At 42.5% G+C, this 20,556-nt stretch overlaps 2 protein-coding genes across 6 annotated transcripts in view; both read left to right on the forward strand.

Annotated features, from left to right (window-relative positions):
• The window catches only part of LOC122875471 (anoctamin-10-like), a 38,127-nt gene extending 17,743 nt beyond the window's left edge, over nt 1-20,384 (forward strand). The window contains exon 17 of the transcript XR_006377829.1: nt 19,440-20,384. The gene's annotated coding sequence lies outside the window, so the exon portion shown is untranslated. The remainder of the gene's footprint in view (nt 1-19,439) is intronic.
• LOC122875470 (anoctamin-10-like) lies at nt 898-20,384 on the forward strand. Of its 5 annotated transcripts, XM_044194629.1 has the most exons (19): nt 898-1,038; nt 1,682-1,773; nt 1,890-1,959; nt 3,988-4,169; nt 4,883-5,103; nt 8,078-8,346; nt 9,764-9,937; nt 11,303-11,440; nt 12,042-12,158; nt 12,433-12,549; nt 13,641-13,979; nt 14,265-14,447; nt 14,731-14,786; nt 14,878-14,952; nt 16,928-17,092; nt 17,184-17,375; nt 17,475-17,612; nt 18,006-18,122; nt 18,204-20,384. In XM_044194629.1, the coding sequence occupies exons 4-19, from the start codon at nt 4,152-4,154 to the stop codon at nt 18,225-18,227; spliced, it is 2,343 nt and encodes a 780-aa protein (XP_044050564.1). In that variant the 5' UTR covers nt 898-1,038; nt 1,682-1,773; nt 1,890-1,959; nt 3,988-4,151; the 3' UTR covers nt 18,228-20,384. The 5 variants fall into 5 exon arrangements, with proteins under 5 accessions (XP_044050564.1, XP_044050568.1, XP_044050566.1 ...); XM_044194633.1 differs by lacking the exon at nt 898-1,038 and having other exon boundaries at nt 1,706-1,773; nt 4,135-4,169; XM_044194631.1 differs by lacking the exons at nt 898-1,038; nt 1,682-1,773; nt 1,890-1,959; nt 3,988-4,169 and adding exons at nt 6,362-6,565; nt 6,671-6,735 and having other exon boundaries at nt 4,996-5,103.
• Nucleotides 20,385-20,556: the final 172 nt, after the last annotated feature.

Genomic DNA, 20,556 nt, shown 5'->3' on the forward strand with positions numbered 1-20,556 from the left:
TAATTGGCAAAAACTATTACTATAACGATACATTTACTCCAGTTGTTTTACTTTTTTTGTTATTCTTCTTTACTTTCCCTACATTATTATTATTATTATTTTTTGGTGTAAAATTTAATTTATTTTTATACTGTGAAGTATTTTTACAGCAACTTTTATAATTAAAAACTGTCTGGAACATGTATACTCCATACATGTCCGTAATGATCAACGACAGTGTACTGGATGCACTGGATGCCGTAGCCTGTCCACAGGTAGAGGTCACACGGCAGTCTCCTTCTGTAGATAATCCGTGGCGTTATCCACACCCCAACCTCGGAGGGCCTTCGATTAGAGTTCAACTTCGCAGTTGACACCCAGAGGCCGTAAAAGTTCAGACTACCGGTGACATGAAGCTACAAACTATGGAGGGCCATTTGCGCGAGTAACGTCTTAGATATGTCTTGTTTTGACTACATTTAAATGTGGTTTAACACGTAGAATTTGGTCGTGTTAACACGCTATATTTTTACGCGTTAACACAACAAAAATGGACGCATTAACTCGTTGGGTAGATTTTCTAGGCCTTAAAACTCGGTTTGGCAACTTAACAGGCAAATACCTGTCACAGCCAACGGGTTATTATTCCATTCTTGTCTAATAGGGGTTGTAGGAGACGGAACATGGGTGCGCTGTGTGTTTGCTGCATGTGTGTGGGTTGGTCTGGTGCTGAGGGGGCGGAGCTCACGGGAGCAGGTGCGCGTGCACGTATGTCTGTAAAGGTGCGCACTTACCTGAGGCCAGGTTGTTGAGAGTCAGGGACGGGTAGCCGTAATTTTTGTTGACCGCCTGATTTTCCTGTTTTTGTCCATCTATGTTACCTGTTTTATGCATTTGGTTTTCATGTCCATCCTCTGTCTGGCGTGCTTTGATGGCTCATGCGCAATAAATCTACAAAACGCATGTTGGATCTCAGAACATTTGTAAAGTACAGACAATTAAGCGCGTCACAAATGTTCGAACCCAGGACACACCTCTGACCCTCACCGCGGCTGCAAGGTTTGTTAAGGAAGCCGCTACAGGGGTGTTAGAAAGGAAGTCTGTCGTGGAGCACACAAACCAAAATATTAGGCTAAGCTATGGCTCACATTGAGTGCCTGCAGTTAACTTTATCATGATGAGACACTCTTTATTTCATTCAATTTCCTTTACAGTACGTAGGCTCCTGTAAAGAGTGCACAAGGTGCTCCCTTGTGTTGAAATATTTCGTGTTAATACTACAAAACTCTACACGTTAACACGCATTTTTAATGTAGTCTAAACAAGAAATAGCTAAGACGTTTCTTGCGCAAATGGCTTTCGATAGCTGACGGGCGTGATGCACTACAAATCAAAGTTGAGCTGGCCTCAAGCGTCCACCAAATCATCGGACTCTGTTTCACCGGTCCCACTCTCTGTTCCGTTCTGTCTAAAGACATTTAAGAAAAACTATTCTTGCTGTAAGCCGGTTCCCAGTGCTATTTAACCCTAGGCTACCCTTTATTTACCACAACATTAACAAACATAAATGCACCAGGTAGGCTTATGTAACGTGCATTTTTAAAAGCACAGTGGCGAGCTGTGGTACTGTGTTTTTTAGCTAAGTTAGCTGAAGCTATACTGCCTCAACGAGCGATTAAACAACACTTCAACCGTTTTGCAGCTCTGGCGCCGGCAGTCTGAACAGCATTATTCAGCGACAAGAGGCGGCGTCTGAGGCGCTCAATAAAGATCGTAGAGACGCTCTATTGTCAGGTGAACCTTCTACATAATGTGCAACCCAATTAGTAACATTTTGCAGATATTAGATCAAATGTTTATTTAGGTTTCCTAAAACAGGAGGCGTATATTTGTTTGCATATCTCTTTCAGCTTTATCGTCACCGGACAGATGAGCTCAGTTGCTGCCTTCACGTAGTGTCGGAAATACTCCCTTCCACAGGTGAGCACAATAAAACAGGTAATGAAAATACTAATAATAAAGTGCGAATTTTCTGTATTGCCCAAGTTTGCGAGGTGTGATGTTTAGGGGGCGGAGAGCATGGATGCTTTGTCAACAGCTATTAAAATGATGTACCATACAAGTGTTTAGCTAAATGAACCTAAATAAGATATCAGTTAGGCTACAGACCTGACGAAAAAAAAACTCTTTTGAATGAGGGACATTTTAGGACTTTATTGGACAAAGTCCGGGACGTCACAGATGGTGCTGAAGGCAGCGTGAGCCAGCACTTGTCCACGAGCGCCGTCCTGCGTGTTTTGGTGAAAATGCAAAACCACGATGCACAACGTGATATGAATATTAAGTATAATTAGGCACAATTAAATTCAGCATTCACAACTAGTCATAATGTTTAAAAAAAACCCATCTAGGCTATTAGTGGCTCCAGACTTAACGTGTTTTCTCCTGGAGTGAGACTTCCTGTTCAGATGACAGTCAGGTGGGAGGTTTCCAGAATGGCAGAGAAACCAAGCCTGAGACCTTGTGTCTGACTGTAGGCCTGCATGATGAAGCTTAGTCACAAAGTAACATAAAATGCGACTGAGATATCTACTGAAGACATCCTGGTCTAAAATGAGGCCTAACTGTCTTGGACACTGGTCCTTTCTACCATCATCATCATTTCAGAGTTAGGTCACACCACTGACCGCAGTCTGAGCTGGAGGATACCCCCAAGCAGAATGTCAGAGCAGTTTACAGGAGCCCTAGAAATGTTTATTTAGTTACCGTAGTCCAATTTCTTGAAATGGTTTAGAAGTTATTGTTTAGCCGTAGAGTTTTATTTTACCTTCATTTAGCTAGGGACGGTACTGAAAGTACTGACTGTGAACAACAACACACTGATGCGCTCTCACACAGTTAAACACATTCGTATCACAACATTGCCACAGTGACTTTTCAGACACCAATATGAGGAGTCACCAACATTTCTAATTTCTTTAAATCCTGGGGCTTTAAGTGCTTTGCTCAAGGGCATCTCAACAAAGGAAGTGAGGAAGAGACAGGCACTATACTCCTTTACTGCCCTGCCCACATTATTGGCATCAGCCTGCAACACCAGTGACGTTCATGCTGTCACTTCACCTGTTTGAGGCAGAGTGGAGTAGAAAACAGCAGGGGGCGGAAAAGGACCAAAGTAAACAGACGGTAAATGGGTGATGTGACAAATTTAGCAGTGCGCGAAACAAGTCACATCATCTCACTTCTCTGTAGTTCCTTCACTTCAACAAGACACAGTACCACAATAAAGTGACTTGTTATGTGTCTTTTTGCAGATGATTGATATGAATTGATTCTAAAGGTGGCAGGATGAACGGGAGCAACACTGAAGTTGTTAAGTGAAAACATTCACACACACTAGTGTGCGGGATATCTAGTTCCCTGTCATTTATTTGAGATCTTGATTAGAATTTGAACTTGAGTTCTGTGCCTTTTGAATTATGTGTTGAGACAGTGAGCTTGAATGATGGTTTGGAGAGTTTGATGTGCTGGCGGTTCAGCCCTTCTCCTGTTTCTTTTCAACTAGGAAACACATCACAGTGAGTGCGTGTCTCACATCTATTGTCTCTTCCCATCAGTGATGTGTAATATTGCACTGATTGACGATATTTAACGCACCGATGCATCACATTGTTCTGACACGTCACCTAACACTGTGACGCCTGCTCCCCCCCCTCACAGTCTTTTATTGTCCAGCTGGTTTCCCTCTCCATCACAGTCCTTTTCTCCTCCTTTTGTCATCTCTCTCTTCGTTCTTGACATCCTTCTGTCCTCCCACTCTTGCTCCAGCCTCTCTCTCTCTCTCAGCTATTATGCGCCCTTGTTTTTCCCCATTCTCAGAATTACAGCTGCTTCTAAATATACCCTGCATAACAAAAGATTCCTCAATAATGGACTGCATGTCAGTGTATGTGTAACCTGAAGCAACAGGCGTGTGCGTGTGTGTGTGTGTGTGTGTGTGATGTCTAGAGTGACCTCCTCACCGTGGTGATGTCAGCAGTAGGCGGAGTTATTTAGTCTCTTCTGAAGAATGATTGGCCTATCATTTGGCCTGGTCATGTCGGCATGTATAAGAAGGCAACGATTCCCATTCTGATGATCATTTCGTTATCACAGAGCATCAACACTCCTCCATGGCTGCTGTCGTTCCTGTAAGTATCTGTGTGGTGTGTGTGTGTCTGCATGCTCATGTATGTATTTCAGTGTTTGCACTGAGTAGAATTTTAATTTTAATTGTGACCTGAAGTGACTGTTAAATGCAATCAGGTGGCACAGCAGTTAAAAGCAGCAGTTCAATTCCCCCAGCCCACATGTCGAAGTGTCCTTGGGCAAGATACTGAACCCCAAAATTCCAGATGGCTGTGCCTTTGGTGTGTGAATGTGTGTGAATGAGTTAGTTTCTTTGGACTGATGTGCAGTTGGCATCTGTGTATGAATAGGGAGAATGTGATATGTAGTGTGAAGCACTTTGAGTAATACAAGTACAGACCATTTAGATTAGAAATTTTTTGTTACCTCTTGTGTGTGTGAATGTGTGAATGAAAAAACAACATACATGTCAGTCTTGTAAATTAATCTGCACAGCTGAATTCTCTTTGTGTGTGTGTGTGTGTCTTGGGTTTCTGTCTGATGGAGAGGGCGATTAAGTCTGCCAGAGGAAGACAGTGGCTTGTATGCTATTTAATATGGTTTGTGTGTGTGTGTGTGTCAGAGTGTGACAGTATGCATTTTTACAGTATGCATGTACTGTATGTGTGTATGTTTGTGTGTACATACACATGTATGTGTCTAATCTAATCTATGAGGCAGATCACAACGTGTAAAAAAACTTCTCTCTTCTCTCTCCTCCCTCCATGACTCCCAGTTTGCATCCTGCTATGCCAGTGTTCAGCCCCTGCAGCTGTTTGGGAAAGGACCCAGAGGGGGCAACAATCTGTCATTCCTCACATACCGGGGCCCTCGCTGCACCCCGCGGCCCCGCATGGCATGCCACGCTCCCAAGATGACCCTTAGACAGATCTGTCGCATGCTGAAGGTGATGAAGCAGGTCAGGAACAGAGAGGCTGCCGCTGCTGCTGCTGCCAGGTGAGGAACAACTCTACTGCAGTAACCTGTAACTTGCAACTGGTGCAGTAGATGGCACTGGCACTTTACTTTTATACGTTGATAGTTGCTACAAATATTAATACGTAGTGTTTATTAAGTGTCATCACAGAGACCCACTGTCTCAATGCTGTACTGTCATTTACTGCTGATTCTCCCCCCCTCTTGTGTCTAATAACCAGATTTAGATTTAAACAGCTACATACTAGCGGCTCTGTGAGGCTGTACTTAGGCACAGTGGTGATTGAGCAAAATGCTAACATCAACATGCTAACAATTCTCACAATGACAATGCTAACATCCTGGTGTTAAGCAGGTATATTTGTTTACTATGGTTACCATGTTAGTTTAGCATGGTAACATGCTAACATTTGCTAACTACCACTAAACCCAAAGTACAGCTCAGGCTGATGAGAATGTCATTAGTTTTGCAGGTGTTTTTAACATAATGAGTGCACTATATGGAAAGTTAAGAGATCACCAACATTATTACAATTCATCTGTTGGTCTGTTTGTCGATCAGTCAGTCCATCAGTCCACCATTTTGGTCCTGATTGAAATATCTTAACTATTGGATGGATTTTGATGAGCTTTTGTACATTCATGGTCCCCAGAGGCCTTAGTGATTTCCTGACTTCCTGTCTAGCTCCACCATGAGGTGGACATTTTTATTTTTTAGTGAAAATTCTCTAAACTTCATGGATTGCCATAAAATTTGTTACAGCTATCCATGGTAATGGATAAAGCTAATTTTGTCCAAGTGTCAAACATTAGATTTGCTTTATTGTTTGGGTATAGTAAAGGTGAACAGTGCTCTGATCTGGTTTGCTTGTCATGTTTTTAAAGCAGCAGATTGTCTGGTTTCAAACCAAAATGTAGTTATCATGGAGCATTCATTTTGACGCCTTTTGAGAGGATAGGTATGGATATATTGAGACCTTTAGAAAGGAGTGCCTCTGGTAACTGCTACATTCCAGTCATTTGTGACTATGCCACATAATATCCTGGTTAATGCTGCTGGTAGTTTTTTGCTGTATGCAACAGCCACTGTACATAGCTGTAAATAAATGCCCACATTTGGGGTTCGCTTTGTCTCATGTCTCTGCAGCATCACGTGATTGTTCTTGACCCCTTGAAAGGTCAGTCTAACAAGTGGTGTTGGAACTGGCTCAGTTGTACTTTGTGTTTAATGCTAATTAGCAAATTGGAGCATCTTTAGGTGTGTGCGTTTTTAACACAGTTAATCCAGGGTACCATAGGCTGGTGGAGCAGTAGGACCCTGGGCTGCAGTAACAGCAGTAAAGCAGAGAGCAGGCAGGAGGGAGGAGCATGAATGTAAACCAAACAACCCTCCACACCCTGCAGTCTCAGGAAGTTCCTCCGCATTCCTGCTATATACACACACACGGGCTGAAAACTGGGACAAACCACACACTGCAGCTGGGTAAGTGTGTGCAGAGAGTGAGAGTGTGTTGTTCGTGGTTTCTTTTTAGGAAAACTGATTAGATGTTGTTATCTTCATGTTCGTGTCTGTGTGTTCAAACACGAGTTTGGAGGGGGTGTGGGCCTGCTGTAGGACTGGAGACCAGACCCTCATCATCAACGCTCTGACAGGTGTTGTATTTCCTGACTCATCCTCTCTCTCACTGTCACTGTCTGTTTAAACATAACTCAATTACAATATGAGGGACAGTCCCACTTTCAGTTTTGTCTCCATGTGTCTGTCAGTCTTATCTTTTTTTGTATATCAGTGTAGCTTCAAGCTCTTCTATCTTGTTAGTGCCAAAATAACCAGTTTCCTCCCGTTAAACTGAAACATTTAGTGTAGACTCATAGATATAATAGATATCAGATGAAGGGTGCAGCAAGTAACTGAAATTACAGCCAGAGTGCCAATATCAAAGTACAGCATGCAGATTACTGGAAAATGATGCCTGAAATTACTGTATGTTCAGTCTCACGTCTAAATCTAAGAGCTCCATAACCAGTCTAATGTTTAATCTAATAGCTAGTAATGCAAATGGAGTAATGACAAATGAAAATCAAAACTCAACATATGACTGCACTTAAATATGTACATGATGGATTATAAAAGTCTATTGCAGCATCTCAGAAAGGACCAGCATGAGTGTGAGACTGTTGGATCTTTTACCTTTTAAGCTACAATGTCAAGTGGAAAAAACATGTAAAAACAAGACTAGCAGTCTACAGACATACTGTCTGAGGCTGTACACAGCACAGCAGTGTTTTGAGCTAAATGCTAACATCAGCATGCTAATATGCTCACAATTACAATGCTAACATGGTGTTTGTGATGTTATGGTATAATGTTTACCATGGACACCATCTTAGTTGAGTGTGTTAGCATGCTAACATTTGTTAATTAGCACTAAACACAAAGTACAGCTGAGGCTGATGGTAATGTCATTAGTTTTACAGGTGTTTGTTCATAAACCAAAGTACTGGACAAAGTGAAACCTTTACCTAATGATGGCGTGAGATGAAAAGTTAAGGGATCATTTAAGTTATAACAATTCATCCTGAACCAGATTTCATGGCAATCCAGCCAATAGTTGTTGAGATATCTCACTAAAAAACAAACATCAACCTCATGGTGACACTAGAGGAAAAGTCAGGGGATCAATAAAGTCACTAGAATTCATGTTCTGGGGACCATGAATGTCTGTACAAAATAGTGGTTGAGATATTTCAATATTTCAACAGACTGACATTGCCATCCCTAGAGCCATGATGTTCAATAATGTAACAAGGAGAAACCCCCAACTGTTTGCAGTTTCACCAAACCAATCGTAGTTCTTTGAAGAGGAGCTATCCCTCTAACTCTCCTGTTGGGAGATGATGATGATGGAAACAGTGAACATAAAAGCTCCAATATATGCACAACACCACAACATAGCAAACTAAACTAAACTCTTTTGTCAACATTTCTTCTCAGTCTCACCATGAGTTTGGCAGGTGGTGATGAAGGTGGCACTGGCAGCAGCAGTGAAACAGCAAAGCAGCCAGAGAATGCGACTCCAGCAGAGAAGGTCCTGAGTAAACCGAGTGCCACCACTATTGGACCAGGCTGGACTAAAGTTAGTTGCCCCTGCTGTGTATCGGAGCGGGTGGAGCCATTGGTTCTGGTGAAACTTGGACAGAAAGTTCGCCCTGAGACGAAAAGGTGGCTCATCAGACTGATTGGAGCTCCTCAGAAAGATGGAGGTGAGGGCTTGAATAACAGTGATGATCTGCAAGAGTCCTGTAGAATTCACTTGTCTGTCTGCATTGATTGCAACCTTGAAACATACAGGTCAAACATTTATGAGCCTTTCTCTCTCATTACTGAAGTCTGTTGCACAGGAATGTTGTGGTGTGTCAAGCAGCAAAGCATATCAATAATTTTATTAAAAAATAAATGTAAAAAACAAAACAAAACGCTTACACTGAATTGATGGGCAAAAGGAACTCAGCAGGTAAGCAGTCCAAAACAGAAACAAGTCCAATGGTGAGCAGGAAAAGAAATCCAGACAGACAGACAGGCAAGGTACAAGGGAAACAAAAACTCAGATACAAGAAACCAGGGTGCTTGACAGAAATATGACGACGATCTGACAAGTGATCAAAAGGAAGGATACAGACTTAAATAGACTTATGTGAATAACTTGAACAAGATGTCCCTTCAAGAAGTCCAAAAAAGTTCACATTGAGCTGGGTGGGTGCGTGGAAGACGTCAGACGGACGGCCATGAGGCAGGACAGAAAATGGACTGAGAACCTCAGGCGGCTGGAGCGGTGAAGACCGAAGCCCTCCGGCGGCCAGACTGGAGACCAGCGGTGGCTGCTGCGCTCCAGCAGCGGCAAGACGTGTGCTACAGCTCAGGGGAATGCTGCAGCACAGAGTGTTCAGGGGGCTGTTGAAACCCAACAGGGAGTGATGACCACTGTGGTGCAGGGACTGGAGGCCAGGAACACAAGTCTTCGGGTCCACAGACTGGGGACCAGGCAGGACCAATGATGGCTCTGAGGCACTGGGCAGCGGTGAGGACGAGAAGCTGGACAGTGGTGAGACATGACATCGGCAGGAGCCACACTTTCTTCTGGAGGGTGTTCCAGACCGTGGCTCTCAGACAGAAACAGGCAGAGGTGCAGGCTGGTTAGTAGGCCAGAAACCCAGCTGATGGCTGCGAGGGCCTCCAAAAAAAACAGAGAAAGTCCATGAGGAACTTGGGAACAGAGTCCCTCAGCCAATGCCAAAAGGACAATTTCCCATGGGGCAGGGAACAGATTGTCTCTCTATAGTAGTCCCTGACCACCTTCCTCCACATATCCCCAAAGCACTCCAGATTAGTAATTAGCTTGAACAGTTCGTCAAACATTGTGTCTGCTGGGTCCATTTTGTTCAGATCATTCAGTTATGGTGTGTCAAGCAGGAAAGCAAGAGTAGGATCCAAATGCAGACTAGCAGGTAGAGCTGGTGCAGAGCAATAATTTTATTTACAAAAAAAGTTTACACTGAATTGGCAAGCAAAAGCAACTCTCAGCAGGTAAGCAGCTGTGAGATGAAGAGATCCCTAATTTCCTCCATTTTGGTCACAAATGACAAAATAAGAGTCCTTCTTTGCTCCACTGTCTCACCCTAGGTGCTGCATTACTGGCCCACCCGGGTGAGGATGCCAGTGGTGACATCATCGTGGTCTCCGCCCCACGCTGTACGTTACTTAGAGCCACTGAGGAGTTGGGACTATGTAAGACTTACCGCAACGAGGACATGGAAGCCTTCTCCTACAATGACAGAGACAACTTTAAAGATTCAGGTATAGTAGTGGAGCTTTGAATGTATTTATGAACACACTTTACATGTTGAAACCAGAACATGAGAGAGGGTGTATATGTTAGTTATTTAATACAACACAAAGGGCAACAGGTAAAGCTTTACTGTCTCAATGTTTACTACTACTACTAGTTGCTCAGATTTATGTCTGTTAAAAGGCCTGTAACTGTTTGGGATGAAAAAATGCCCACTAATTTTATCAGTCTGTAAAAGTTTATCATTTTATTTTGGCCTTGATTATACAAATAAAACCAGTTTAACTGTTTTACCTTCTCCAACATATATAACTGGATTATCTAAAATGTCATGGAGAGTTGAAGGGTTGTTTACATGTATAAGGCAAATTGTATAATCTGTGACCGAAGTATGGAATTTGGATCACGTAATCACAGGTGTTCATTCAGTATATACCAGATGTTAGGTGAGGTAGAAGCTACAATTTTGGTACAAAATGATAAAATGGGTGACCCTAGGGCTGTTTCTTTAGTTTGCTTGGAGATATCCCCTTTGTACATGAAATAGGTGGTGTCAGGACACAGTTGTAATAGTTGTATGATCCAAGTTGAGGTTGGTTCTGTCTTGCCAGCTGAGGTCCTGTGATAGCCGTTTAATGACCTCCACTTCTCAGTAGGGATGCTGGTAAACGGTAAACTGACAGCAAGGGTACCAGTCTCTGTGAATGGAGCACTTTCAAGTCCTTAATTTTCTGGACAAAATCCCCACTTTTATTAATATGATGTTCGGTACATCCCACCAAGGGCCTGAAGCCTTCAACCTTCACAATCAATATTGTAGGATGTTTTTAGCCATGCTAGCCATGTGTCGGTCCACCACTGACTGAAATATCTCAACACCTATTGGATGGATTGCAATGGAATTGGGTAAAGACATTCATGTCCACCATAGAATGAATTGTAATAACTTTGTTGATCCCCTGACGTTGCCTCTAGTGTCATCATCTGGTCAAAATTTCAATTGTCCAATTCTTTGGTTTATGACCAAATACCTGCAAAACTAATGATAAACCCATCAGTCTCAGCTGTACTTTGTGTTTAGTGCAAATTAGCCAATGTTAGCATGCAAACGTAGATGATACAATAACATGGTAGCATGTATGATACTAAACATCTGCATGTTAGTGTTGTCATTGTGAGCATGTTAGCATGCTGATGTTAGTATTTAGCTCAAAGCACCACTGTGCCTAAGTACAGCCTCACAGAGCTGCTAGCATGGCTGTAGACTCTTGGTCTTGTTCTTTTAAAAACTGTATTTTTCATTCTTGTTTGTGTTTGTATCCATGCATCACTGGCTATATCCATGTATATGTCTCTATTCATGTGTGTGACAGACAACATGGAGGTGTTCCTGACCCTGGCGGAGCGGCAGTATATAGTGAAGTATGAGTTAGATGGTCTGAGGGCGCAGAGAGACCTGAGAATACCCGGCCTGTCTGACAGATACACACTGCAACACCGAGACAACATCTGTGAGTCCTCTCACTGTGTGTTCACATCAGTATGGGTTAGACAGGATGCACACACTGGAAAAATATCCATCGTGATAAATACTGTATTATTGGAGCAATGTGAAGACAATCTACCTGTAAGTGGGAGGATTTCTGTTTTTCAGTTTGTTACTTAATTGAACAATTTCAATGAATGCCTCAGGGCAAAGATGGAAACACAACAACTCAACAGCTGAAGATCCCCATTTGTTAAGACATTTTTTGCAGTGCACTCATGACATCACATTTTCATACACTGTGTTTAGATCTAATCATCAATTAGGATTTAGTTTTTTGGACATATTGACAGCCATGTTGTAAAAATTTGTTGTTGCCTGCTCTCTCCACATTCAGCCAGTATTCAGCTGTACTATGTGTATCTATGATTTGCTGACCTCAGCTGTTCTTCTCTCCTCACGTTCGATCAAGAAATTGCTTTAGTCAGCATCAGCCTCAGTGTGTGTGTGTATGTAACTGTATATGTGTGGATTAGTTGTCGCTCTTCTCTTTCACCAATATTGTCAAGTCTCTCTGGGGCGAAGTGTTGCTTTGATGTCGTGTGTAAAACTGAATGTTGTTGCAGGGCAAAAGCTTGGGTCAGCTGGTGTTATTGTGGACATGTTTCCCCTCCACAACCCGGGCAAACTGAAGGATCTCAGTGAAGCCTGGTACTCTGGGAATCAGCTGGCTCAGCCCCTGGGTGGGAAATACAACACACACACACACACACACACACACACACACACACACACACACACACACACACAACCACATGACTTCTTGTACGCACACACACATGCAGAAACTGATGCAAATATGGTCACAGTCTTATTTTTCATGCTTGTGTCACTCCTGAGAGGAGTTAGAATTCACAACAGATGGCTGTGTGTGTGACAACTTCTATTTTCTGCCTGTAAGACAATTGAAGTGTGTATGCACTTACACCAGACACCTCTATCTACTGCTTTATCCAGATTCAGTCAATGGGTATTTTGGAAGCTCTGTGGCTTTTTACTTCAGCTTCCTTGATTTCTACACCTGGTCTCTGCTCCCACCCGCGATACTGGGCCTGTCCATCACATACTTCTCAGGTAGGTGTGTGGATTTATCATTTTATTTTGTTTATGTATACCGTGTAAGGCATTGATGACATACTTAGCACTCAAAAACATAATTTTACCATTACGGAGACATATTAATTTCTTGTCGCAGCACAATGTTTTGCAAGCTTCACACCTTGATAAATATCTTAAAGCTGCACAAGGCAGTTATTTAATGTTAACGGCACACATTACAAGGTGAAGCAGCTGTTTGAGCTTTAGTTTTCTGAATACTGAGAAATCAGGAAACTATGTTAGTTAGCAGCCAACAGCATGCTCATTTTCACTGGCCAGTGTGCGATGCTTTACACCAAAAGATAACAAAGGGACAAGAGAGGATTGCAACAATACCAAAGGTCTGCCAGGCTAATGGCCCTATTAGGCTATAATACGCTCATCTACTTTTATCTATGGAAGCCAAGAATGGTTGTTGCAAAAACGTTTTAATCCCATTATCTTAAAAACTAGATCACAAGCTAATTATGTTGTTAATCATTTTGAGAAAACAACCTTTTGTTTCTTAAAATAATTATTCCGTATCACCAGAAAACAACTTTATGTTGAGATAACATTGAATAAAATTGATCAAATAAAAAGATTGCTACCTGGCCTTTCTCGGCTTCTTGATTTATCCTTTGCCACTCCTGGTAAAAAATAACGTTGCAGCACACCACGCTTTATTCACAAAATTTTTTCAGCTGTCTTACCACATCTGGGTTGTCTCCAATGTTTTTTTTTTGGTTTCCCCACATACAGTCCTTTGATCATGTGATTTATAGATGTTGTTTTGTATTGTAAGTATATAAAACAACATTACCATCATTTAAAAAAAATACTTTTTTACAAAATACTCTTTCTGGTAGATACATACATTTACATCTTGTGCCAACATGCCAAACATTACACCTTAGATGCAAACTGTTAGCATTACTTTATGTTTTTATGTTAATTATAGAATGGTACCAAGCTAACAAGTAATTTAGGCTGATGTATTCTAACTCAGTCTTTGTCCATTTTACTGAGTGCAGCTGTAAGTTGAAAAACAAACTAACTGGACATGAAGTTCTTCTTGCCCATCACAGGTGAGGTTCAGAAGGAGATGGAGGAGTCAGTCTCTGGCTCAGGAGTAACAAGTTTTGAAGATGACTCAGGATCAGCTGTCAGCGGTCACATGATCCAGGCGGTGTTCAGCATGCTCTGGTCCACGGTGGTTATGGAGCTGTGGAAGCGTCGGAGCTCCTCCCTGTCCTACCGTTGGGGGACCCTGCACCTTTCAGAACGCTTTGCAGAGCCCCGGCCCGGTTTCCACGGCGACGTCGGGGTCAACCCTGTGACAGGTCGTGTGGAGCCACTCTTTCCTGAATGGCAGAGGAACCTGCGTATGGCACTGGTGTCAGTCCCAGTTGTGGGGCTGTTTCTAGGTAGAACTTGAATTCATCAGTTCACAATAATTAGCTGAAAGGTACCATGATATTCATTAGTTGCTTTATTTGATAACTCAAGTAAAAGAAGTATCAGTGACGTTTTCCAAAGGTCTGCTGTGAAACATCAAGTTAATGTCAACTAAGGATGAAGTGATACATTAGAGTGTGAAACATGTAAAAGCACTTAGATGCAGAAAAGTATACTTTGCTAAAATTGTAAAACTTCTTTTCAGCCATGCCTCCGTCCTCATGTCTCCTGCCTTGTCACGTCTCTTCCTGCAGGGTTGGTGGTCCTGGGTATGCTTTGTTTCTACTGGGGGGAGGCCCAGGTGCAACAGCTACACAAAGACTGGGACTCCCTGATGTCGCAGACTTTGCTCTACATGCCCTCAGTGCTTCACATCGTCTATACAAACATGCTAGCGACTGCTTACAAGAAGGTGGCACAGTCTCTGACTGAATATGGTAAGTGAGAAGGAAGGCATGCCATGGGGGGGAATGAAGAATCATACATTTATGAATACAGTGGCAATAATATTTGTCTGATACTGATGCTGAGAAGCACTGAAGAATTTGTGGCAAAGATTCAGTCATGTGTGGAAAAGGGTTATGGGAGGGAGACAGGGACACAAAGAGAGAAAAAAGAATAGAAAATGGTCATTTAGCTGATCAGGTTATGCAACCTTACCAACACTACTGTTCATAATGCTTATGATTAGCCATTAATTAACCTTATATTTCTCTTTAGAGAACCACAGAGAGGAGTCTGCCTTCGAGAACCATCTGACAGCCAAAGTCTTGGTGGTCAGTTCCTCCTCTCCTCTCCAACCATTAGCTCTTACATCCTCTTAGCCCAACAGGCTCTTTCACCAGGCTCTTTTCCTTCTTCCCCCAGTTCACCTTCTTCAACTACTTTGCAGTGCTCTTCCACATCGCCTTCTTCAAGCAGGATGTGCCTTTGCTTCGAAAGGTAACAGTTGAACTCTGCAAATCTTCCACTGGTCTCAGTAAAGAGTTGTGTCTTCAAGCACTCTAGTGATTTAGTAATGCACTTCCATAAACTTGGGGCACTTGCGTGAGACAGATTTTTAAGAGAAATTGTATAAATCAGAGGCCAAGATATCCTGATCTTTATGCCTAATGTGTTACGATGATAGTCAAGCCGGGTAACCAGGTAGGCAGGAATAGGACCCAAATGCAGACGATCAGGCAGGGTAGGTGCAGTATAAATTATTTCATAAAGACAAAAAGGCTTACAGGCAGGCAGTAGTCAAAAAACAGGGAAGCAGTCCAACAACAGCAAACCAGTCCAAGGGAGTGAAAGACAAACAGAGTCCAACAATCCAGGCAAGGTTCAAGCGAAACAGAGAAGTAATCCAAAAACGCAGAGGGAAACACAGGAACAAAGACCAGGACGCTCGACATAGAGACAAAGAAAGCACATAGACTAAATACATTCAGTCCCTCTCGAGATTGGACTGGGGGCCAGCGGCGAAAACAGAACCCCTCTGGAGGTCAGACTGGAGGCTCCAGAGAGATGGTTGCAGCTCAGGCTCAGCGGATTGCTGCAGCACAGGAACTGGGGACAGCTGCCGCACAGAAACAGGATTCAGCTGCATCTCTGTAGGAACAGGAGAAAGCTGCAGAACTGCCATTTGTGTTTTTGTGAGTTTCGCAGCCACTATAGTTTCTCCTACACGTTTGGAAGTGGAGGGTGATGTGAGCGGTATTTAAATTGTTGCAAACTGCAATTTCACCGCTAGATACCACAATATCCTACACTCTGTACCTTTAAGTGAGTTGATCCTGAGTCATCTTCAAAACTTGTTACTCCTGAGCCAGAGACTCCTCCATCTCCTTCTGAACCTCACCTGTGATGGGCAAGAAGAACTTCATGTCCAGTTAGTTTGTTTTTCAACTTACAGCTGCACTCAGTAAAATGGACAAAGACTGAGTTAGAATACATCAGCCTAAATTACTGGGTCAATGTCATTCTCACTTGTCGCCATTTTCCTTTCTGTCTATTTTTCCTGGCTGTTGCTAGCTATGTAGGAAGATGACATTCCCACTTTGAATCCCACCTACAAAGCTTTGATTTGTCAATTGTGTCTCCAACCAGCGAAAACAGCTGTCAGTGAGCAGGCATATTCAGATCGCTTGACAAATCTGAGATATGGGCAGCAATTCAGAGGTCTGGAACCAGAAAAGAGCAGTAGTAAGAGTAGTATCTCTTTTCCATTTTTAATAGTGGGGATGCTCCCCCTGGGAGGAGGGCTCCCTTGTGCCTTTTTTCCAGAAGGTAGCCTATTTTTTACCCCTTGATCTGATTTTAGGGGTATTTACTAAACTCTGAAGCAATGTATAATAAGTTACATTGTCAAATAAGCACTCAATTTGCAAAGATTTGTTTTATTTGAAAAAATAACAAGTGAGAACAGCAAAAAAAAGGTGTATGTGCATTCAAGGGCACTTTTGGTCCAAGCTATTTTAATTTCTGATCTGGCCTCTGTTCTAGCCTTTACTGCACTGGTTTAGCGGCCTGCGAGTTGAGTCAGTGAGTGAAGTACACACACGGGGAGAGTAGAGATGAGAGGTGAGAGTCAGAGAAAAGAGAGATTTGAATCAAGACTGGATAGACTCTTACATGTTCAATCTTCCCACAGGCAGTTCAAAACCAGTATGTCTCATATGTTCCTAAATCGTGGTTATTATTAAAAGCGACAATGTGAAGCGCCCCTATGAGACAAAGCAGGTTAACAAAGGGCACTTGTTTTGTCATTTTGTCACGTCATTTTGCTAACAAGGGGGGTGGCATCCCTCCTCATCCCCTCTCAATCGCCTACTGAGAATGAGTGCAAAGTTGAAGTGTGACCAAAAAAAGTCAGTGAATGAAATAAAAAGGCTACCTGAGTGACAATAAATTCTCATATTCTCTTTGTCTAAAGCGTCTAGCATCTTTACTGATAGTGACCCAGCTGGTCAACCAGGTGACAGAGGTGGTCATACCCTTCCTGGTGGACCGGTTCATCAGCGCCCCCCATAGAAGAGAGAGTAAAGACGATCCAGAGGAGGACAAATTTAGGAACCAAAGCACCCTGCCTGCTTTCCCTGTGAGTGTACAGTATTCAGAAAAAGTGCATATCAAAACCGGATTAGAATAGACTCCGGCAGTGTATGACACAGCTTCTTGTTTTGTCACAGGGCCTGTTTGCAGAGTACATTGAGCTGCTGGTGCAGTTTGGGTATTTGAGTCTTTTCTCCTGTGTGTATCCTCTGACGGCCGTGCTGCTGCTCATCAATAACCTAACGGAGATCCGATCAGATGCCTACAAGATCTGCAAACTCTTCCGCAAACCCTTCTCCCCCCCTGTGGCTAACATGGGCGTGTGGCAGGTCAGCAGAAAACACAGCACACAATAGAAATGAGACGCAGCCAGTATGTCACGCAGCCAGTTATGAGAGAACAGCTCATGTCATTGTCTTGTGTTTCAGATAGCATTCGAGGTCCTGAGTTTTGCCTCCGTCGTGACCAACTGCTGGCTGCTGCTGCTGTCACCATGGTTTCAAGAGCTGTTTCAGGAGGGCAGGATGAGCAGCACAAACATTCTGCTGTTGGCTGTTTTGGTGGAGGTAAGGAGGAGGACGGAGAGGTCATCAGTGAGTCACATTCAATATAATTACATCTTGGGCACCCTGGTAGCTCACCTGGTAGAGCGTGTACCATTATTTAGGCTGAGTCTTTACTGCAACAGCCCGGGCCCTTTGCTGCATGTCAGTGACTCTCTCTCTCTCTCTCTCTCTCTCTCTCTCTCTCTCTCTCTCTCTCTCTCTCTCTCTCTCTCTCTCTCTCTCTCTCTCTCTCTCTCTCTCTCTCTCTCTCTCTCTCTCTCTCTCTCTCTCTCTCTCTCTCTCTACTGTGACTATCCACTAAAACAGAAATGCCAAACAAAAAAATCTTTGAAAAAAAAAAAAGACATCTGTGTGTGTTCCCCTGATATTTTTTACCTCTGTGTGTGTTTGCAGCATGTGCTGATCTTGGTTAAGGTAGTTTTGGCGGTACTGATCCCTGATGAACCGGACTGGATCCGAAAAAAGAGAGAGCATATTGAGTACACATCCATGCAGGCCTTGAGACAGCAGGTTAAATCTTGTACATTTAATTATTTAGCATTTTGGTTTTCTCCTTCACTTGTGTGACAAGTTTTCTTTCATCTCTTCCAGAAGCTGCATTCTGAAGAGTCCTGATTGCATTTCAAAGCGTTGAGACGATGCTTTATGTCCTGTGCTGAGTTGCTACAACCAGAAGATACAGTACCAAACTCAGTGTTGTGTGGACCCAGACAGGAGAAAAGCTTTGGATCTCCAGCAGGATCCACAAGCCCTTAATACTCCCCCTGTATACTTGTAAAGTCTTTCAGCTGCTCTCACTATTTAACATGGTACTTCTGCAATGTACACCCTTTGAAATGCATAGATTACATATTACATGTACACTGCAAGTGCAATTGAAACAGCAGCTTAAAAACAGTCACTATGGCTACAGTATTCACAGTCAGTATTTAGTAAGGGACAGACAGGATGGTTTATTTGATGTTACTGGCAGGGTCAAAAACAGACAGAATACTTGCCAAAAGTGTTTTTCTCTAGAAGGGGACTTCTAGAGAAACACTATAATTAGTGTTCAGGACAGTATCATCATTGGAGTGATTATCATAAGACAAAAAGCAGCAAATGTAAATAAAAGTCAGTAATTAAAGCTGCTTTAATCAATATATTTGTGAAAGAGTTGGCTCGTAGTAATGAACTTATTTAATTATCACCCAACAGTGCAGTTCTGCTCAGCTCAATAGAGCATTTTAGCACATTTTTTCGGTTTTCTACCCACTTTACTGCTTTGACTCTCACCGCTCTCATCAACCTGTATTCAGCTGTTTTTAGTAAAAAAGCTCTGATGAACCCACTGCACGCTATCTGCTCGGCACTAAGTTAGCATCTAGCTGGTGAGTATAGTGGAGGATTTAGCAGCTAAAGAAACAGATGTTTCCCTCAGGAGTTGGCAGAGACCCAAACAGAGCTAAACAGAAAGTGAATATTGGACCTACATTTGTCAGATGGCCAGAAACACGACTCCAAATGAATGCTAATGTTGCTCTGTCTGCTGGATGCGTAAATAAGCAACTGATTGCTAACAAGTTAGCCATATCAACTTTATAAGGGGATAAAATGTTAATGTGTTTACAGCTTGTTGTGCTGCGCCCAAGTGGCCAAAAAAAAAAAAGTTATTGCCACTTCAAATCATAGATTTTGTCTGTGGCTCCATCAAATGGAGAAAAACAGCTTGGATTGTAATCAATTAACTTAAACTTGCAGTCTGTATTTTTAGTAAAAGTAAGGTGCCAGCTTAGTTTAGTGCTCAGTCAACTGACAGTTAAAAGTGAAATACTCCTTTAGAGAGAGGTGAAGCATTTTACAGTGGAGTATTTTACACATTTCTTTTTAAATGTTCTACAATAATGGGTTTATTATCTGTTATTGTGCTAAATTCACTTTGACATTTGCTTCTGGTTGAGCAGTCAGTAGAAAATGTTGCACTTGTACCCTCCCTTGATGATACTGTCCTCTCCTTAAATAATCACTATATGGTTATAAGACCACGTGACATCTGTAACATGAGATGAGTACAGTAAACTATGTGCCGAGATTCGATTTGCAGTGAAAGTGATTGGGAGCTACCAAAGAACCACTCTGTGCTTTGCTATGAGAAATTTATTATTTTTTTATGTGTGGATTTCATTATTTACTCGTCTGTGTGTGTTGTGTGTTTCTAAGAATGATTGCTTGAGTTCACGGTGCTGCAACAACTAATTCACTTTATAGTCTGATACTTTACAGTCATACTAGAGTGTTATTTCACTGTTCACTCTTCACTGCTGGCAGATTGGACTTTTTTTAATGAATGTGCAGACGAATCCACTGGGGAAGTCCACCATTTCTTACTTCTAACAGTGGTGTATTGTTCACTGTATAAGTTATTGTTTTTAGGAGTTAGTATTCTTTACAGCCACCAGGAGGCACTATACACTTCCCATTTTATTCCACATGCAGCTTTTCACAAGCCCTGGTGGCTGCAGAGGGACTGATTCCGTAAAGATGCAGATGGATGGTGAGACTTCCTCAAGTGGCTGCAGCTGTATGTGTGCACCACTGACACTAAATATAAACCAGGGTGTGTGTGTCTGTGTCTGTGTATGTGTGTGCACGTGTGCTCTGTTCTGAAGTGCTGTGACGAGTTAGTGAAGATAAACTTTTAGACAATCTGGTTCCAGGATCAAGATTTCAGGTCAGAAACAGAGGTGACAATGTTTGCTGGTTGTCCCACAATAAACCCACAGAAGGAAACTGGTTGGTTGTGTGTCTGCTGTTTATGAAGAGTTAGTGGGTGAAAGTATTCAGCCTTTCCAACCCACTGCTGTAACTAAGTACATTTACTCCAGAGCTGTGCTTACAATTTTGAGGTACATGAGTATTTTAATTTGATGCTCCTTTATGCTTCTACTCCATTACATTTCTGAGG

Source organism: Siniperca chuatsi, linkage group LG4 (genome assembly GCF_020085105.1).
Source record: "Siniperca chuatsi isolate FFG_IHB_CAS linkage group LG4, ASM2008510v1, whole genome shotgun sequence".
In the NCBI taxonomy this organism is placed as follows: domain Eukaryota; kingdom Metazoa; phylum Chordata; class Actinopteri; order Centrarchiformes; family Sinipercidae; genus Siniperca; species Siniperca chuatsi.

Coding starts and splice junctions, on each gene's coding strand:
- LOC122875470 (XM_044194629.1), top strand. Junction 12,159..12,432: donor TCAGCTGGCTCAGCCCCTGG/GTGGGAAATACA, acceptor TGCTTTATCCAG/ATTCAGTCAATGGGTATTTT. Junction 17,613..18,005: donor TGTTGGCTGTTTTGGTGGAG/GTAAGGAGGAGG, acceptor GTGTGTTTGCAG/CATGTGCTGATCTTGGTTAA.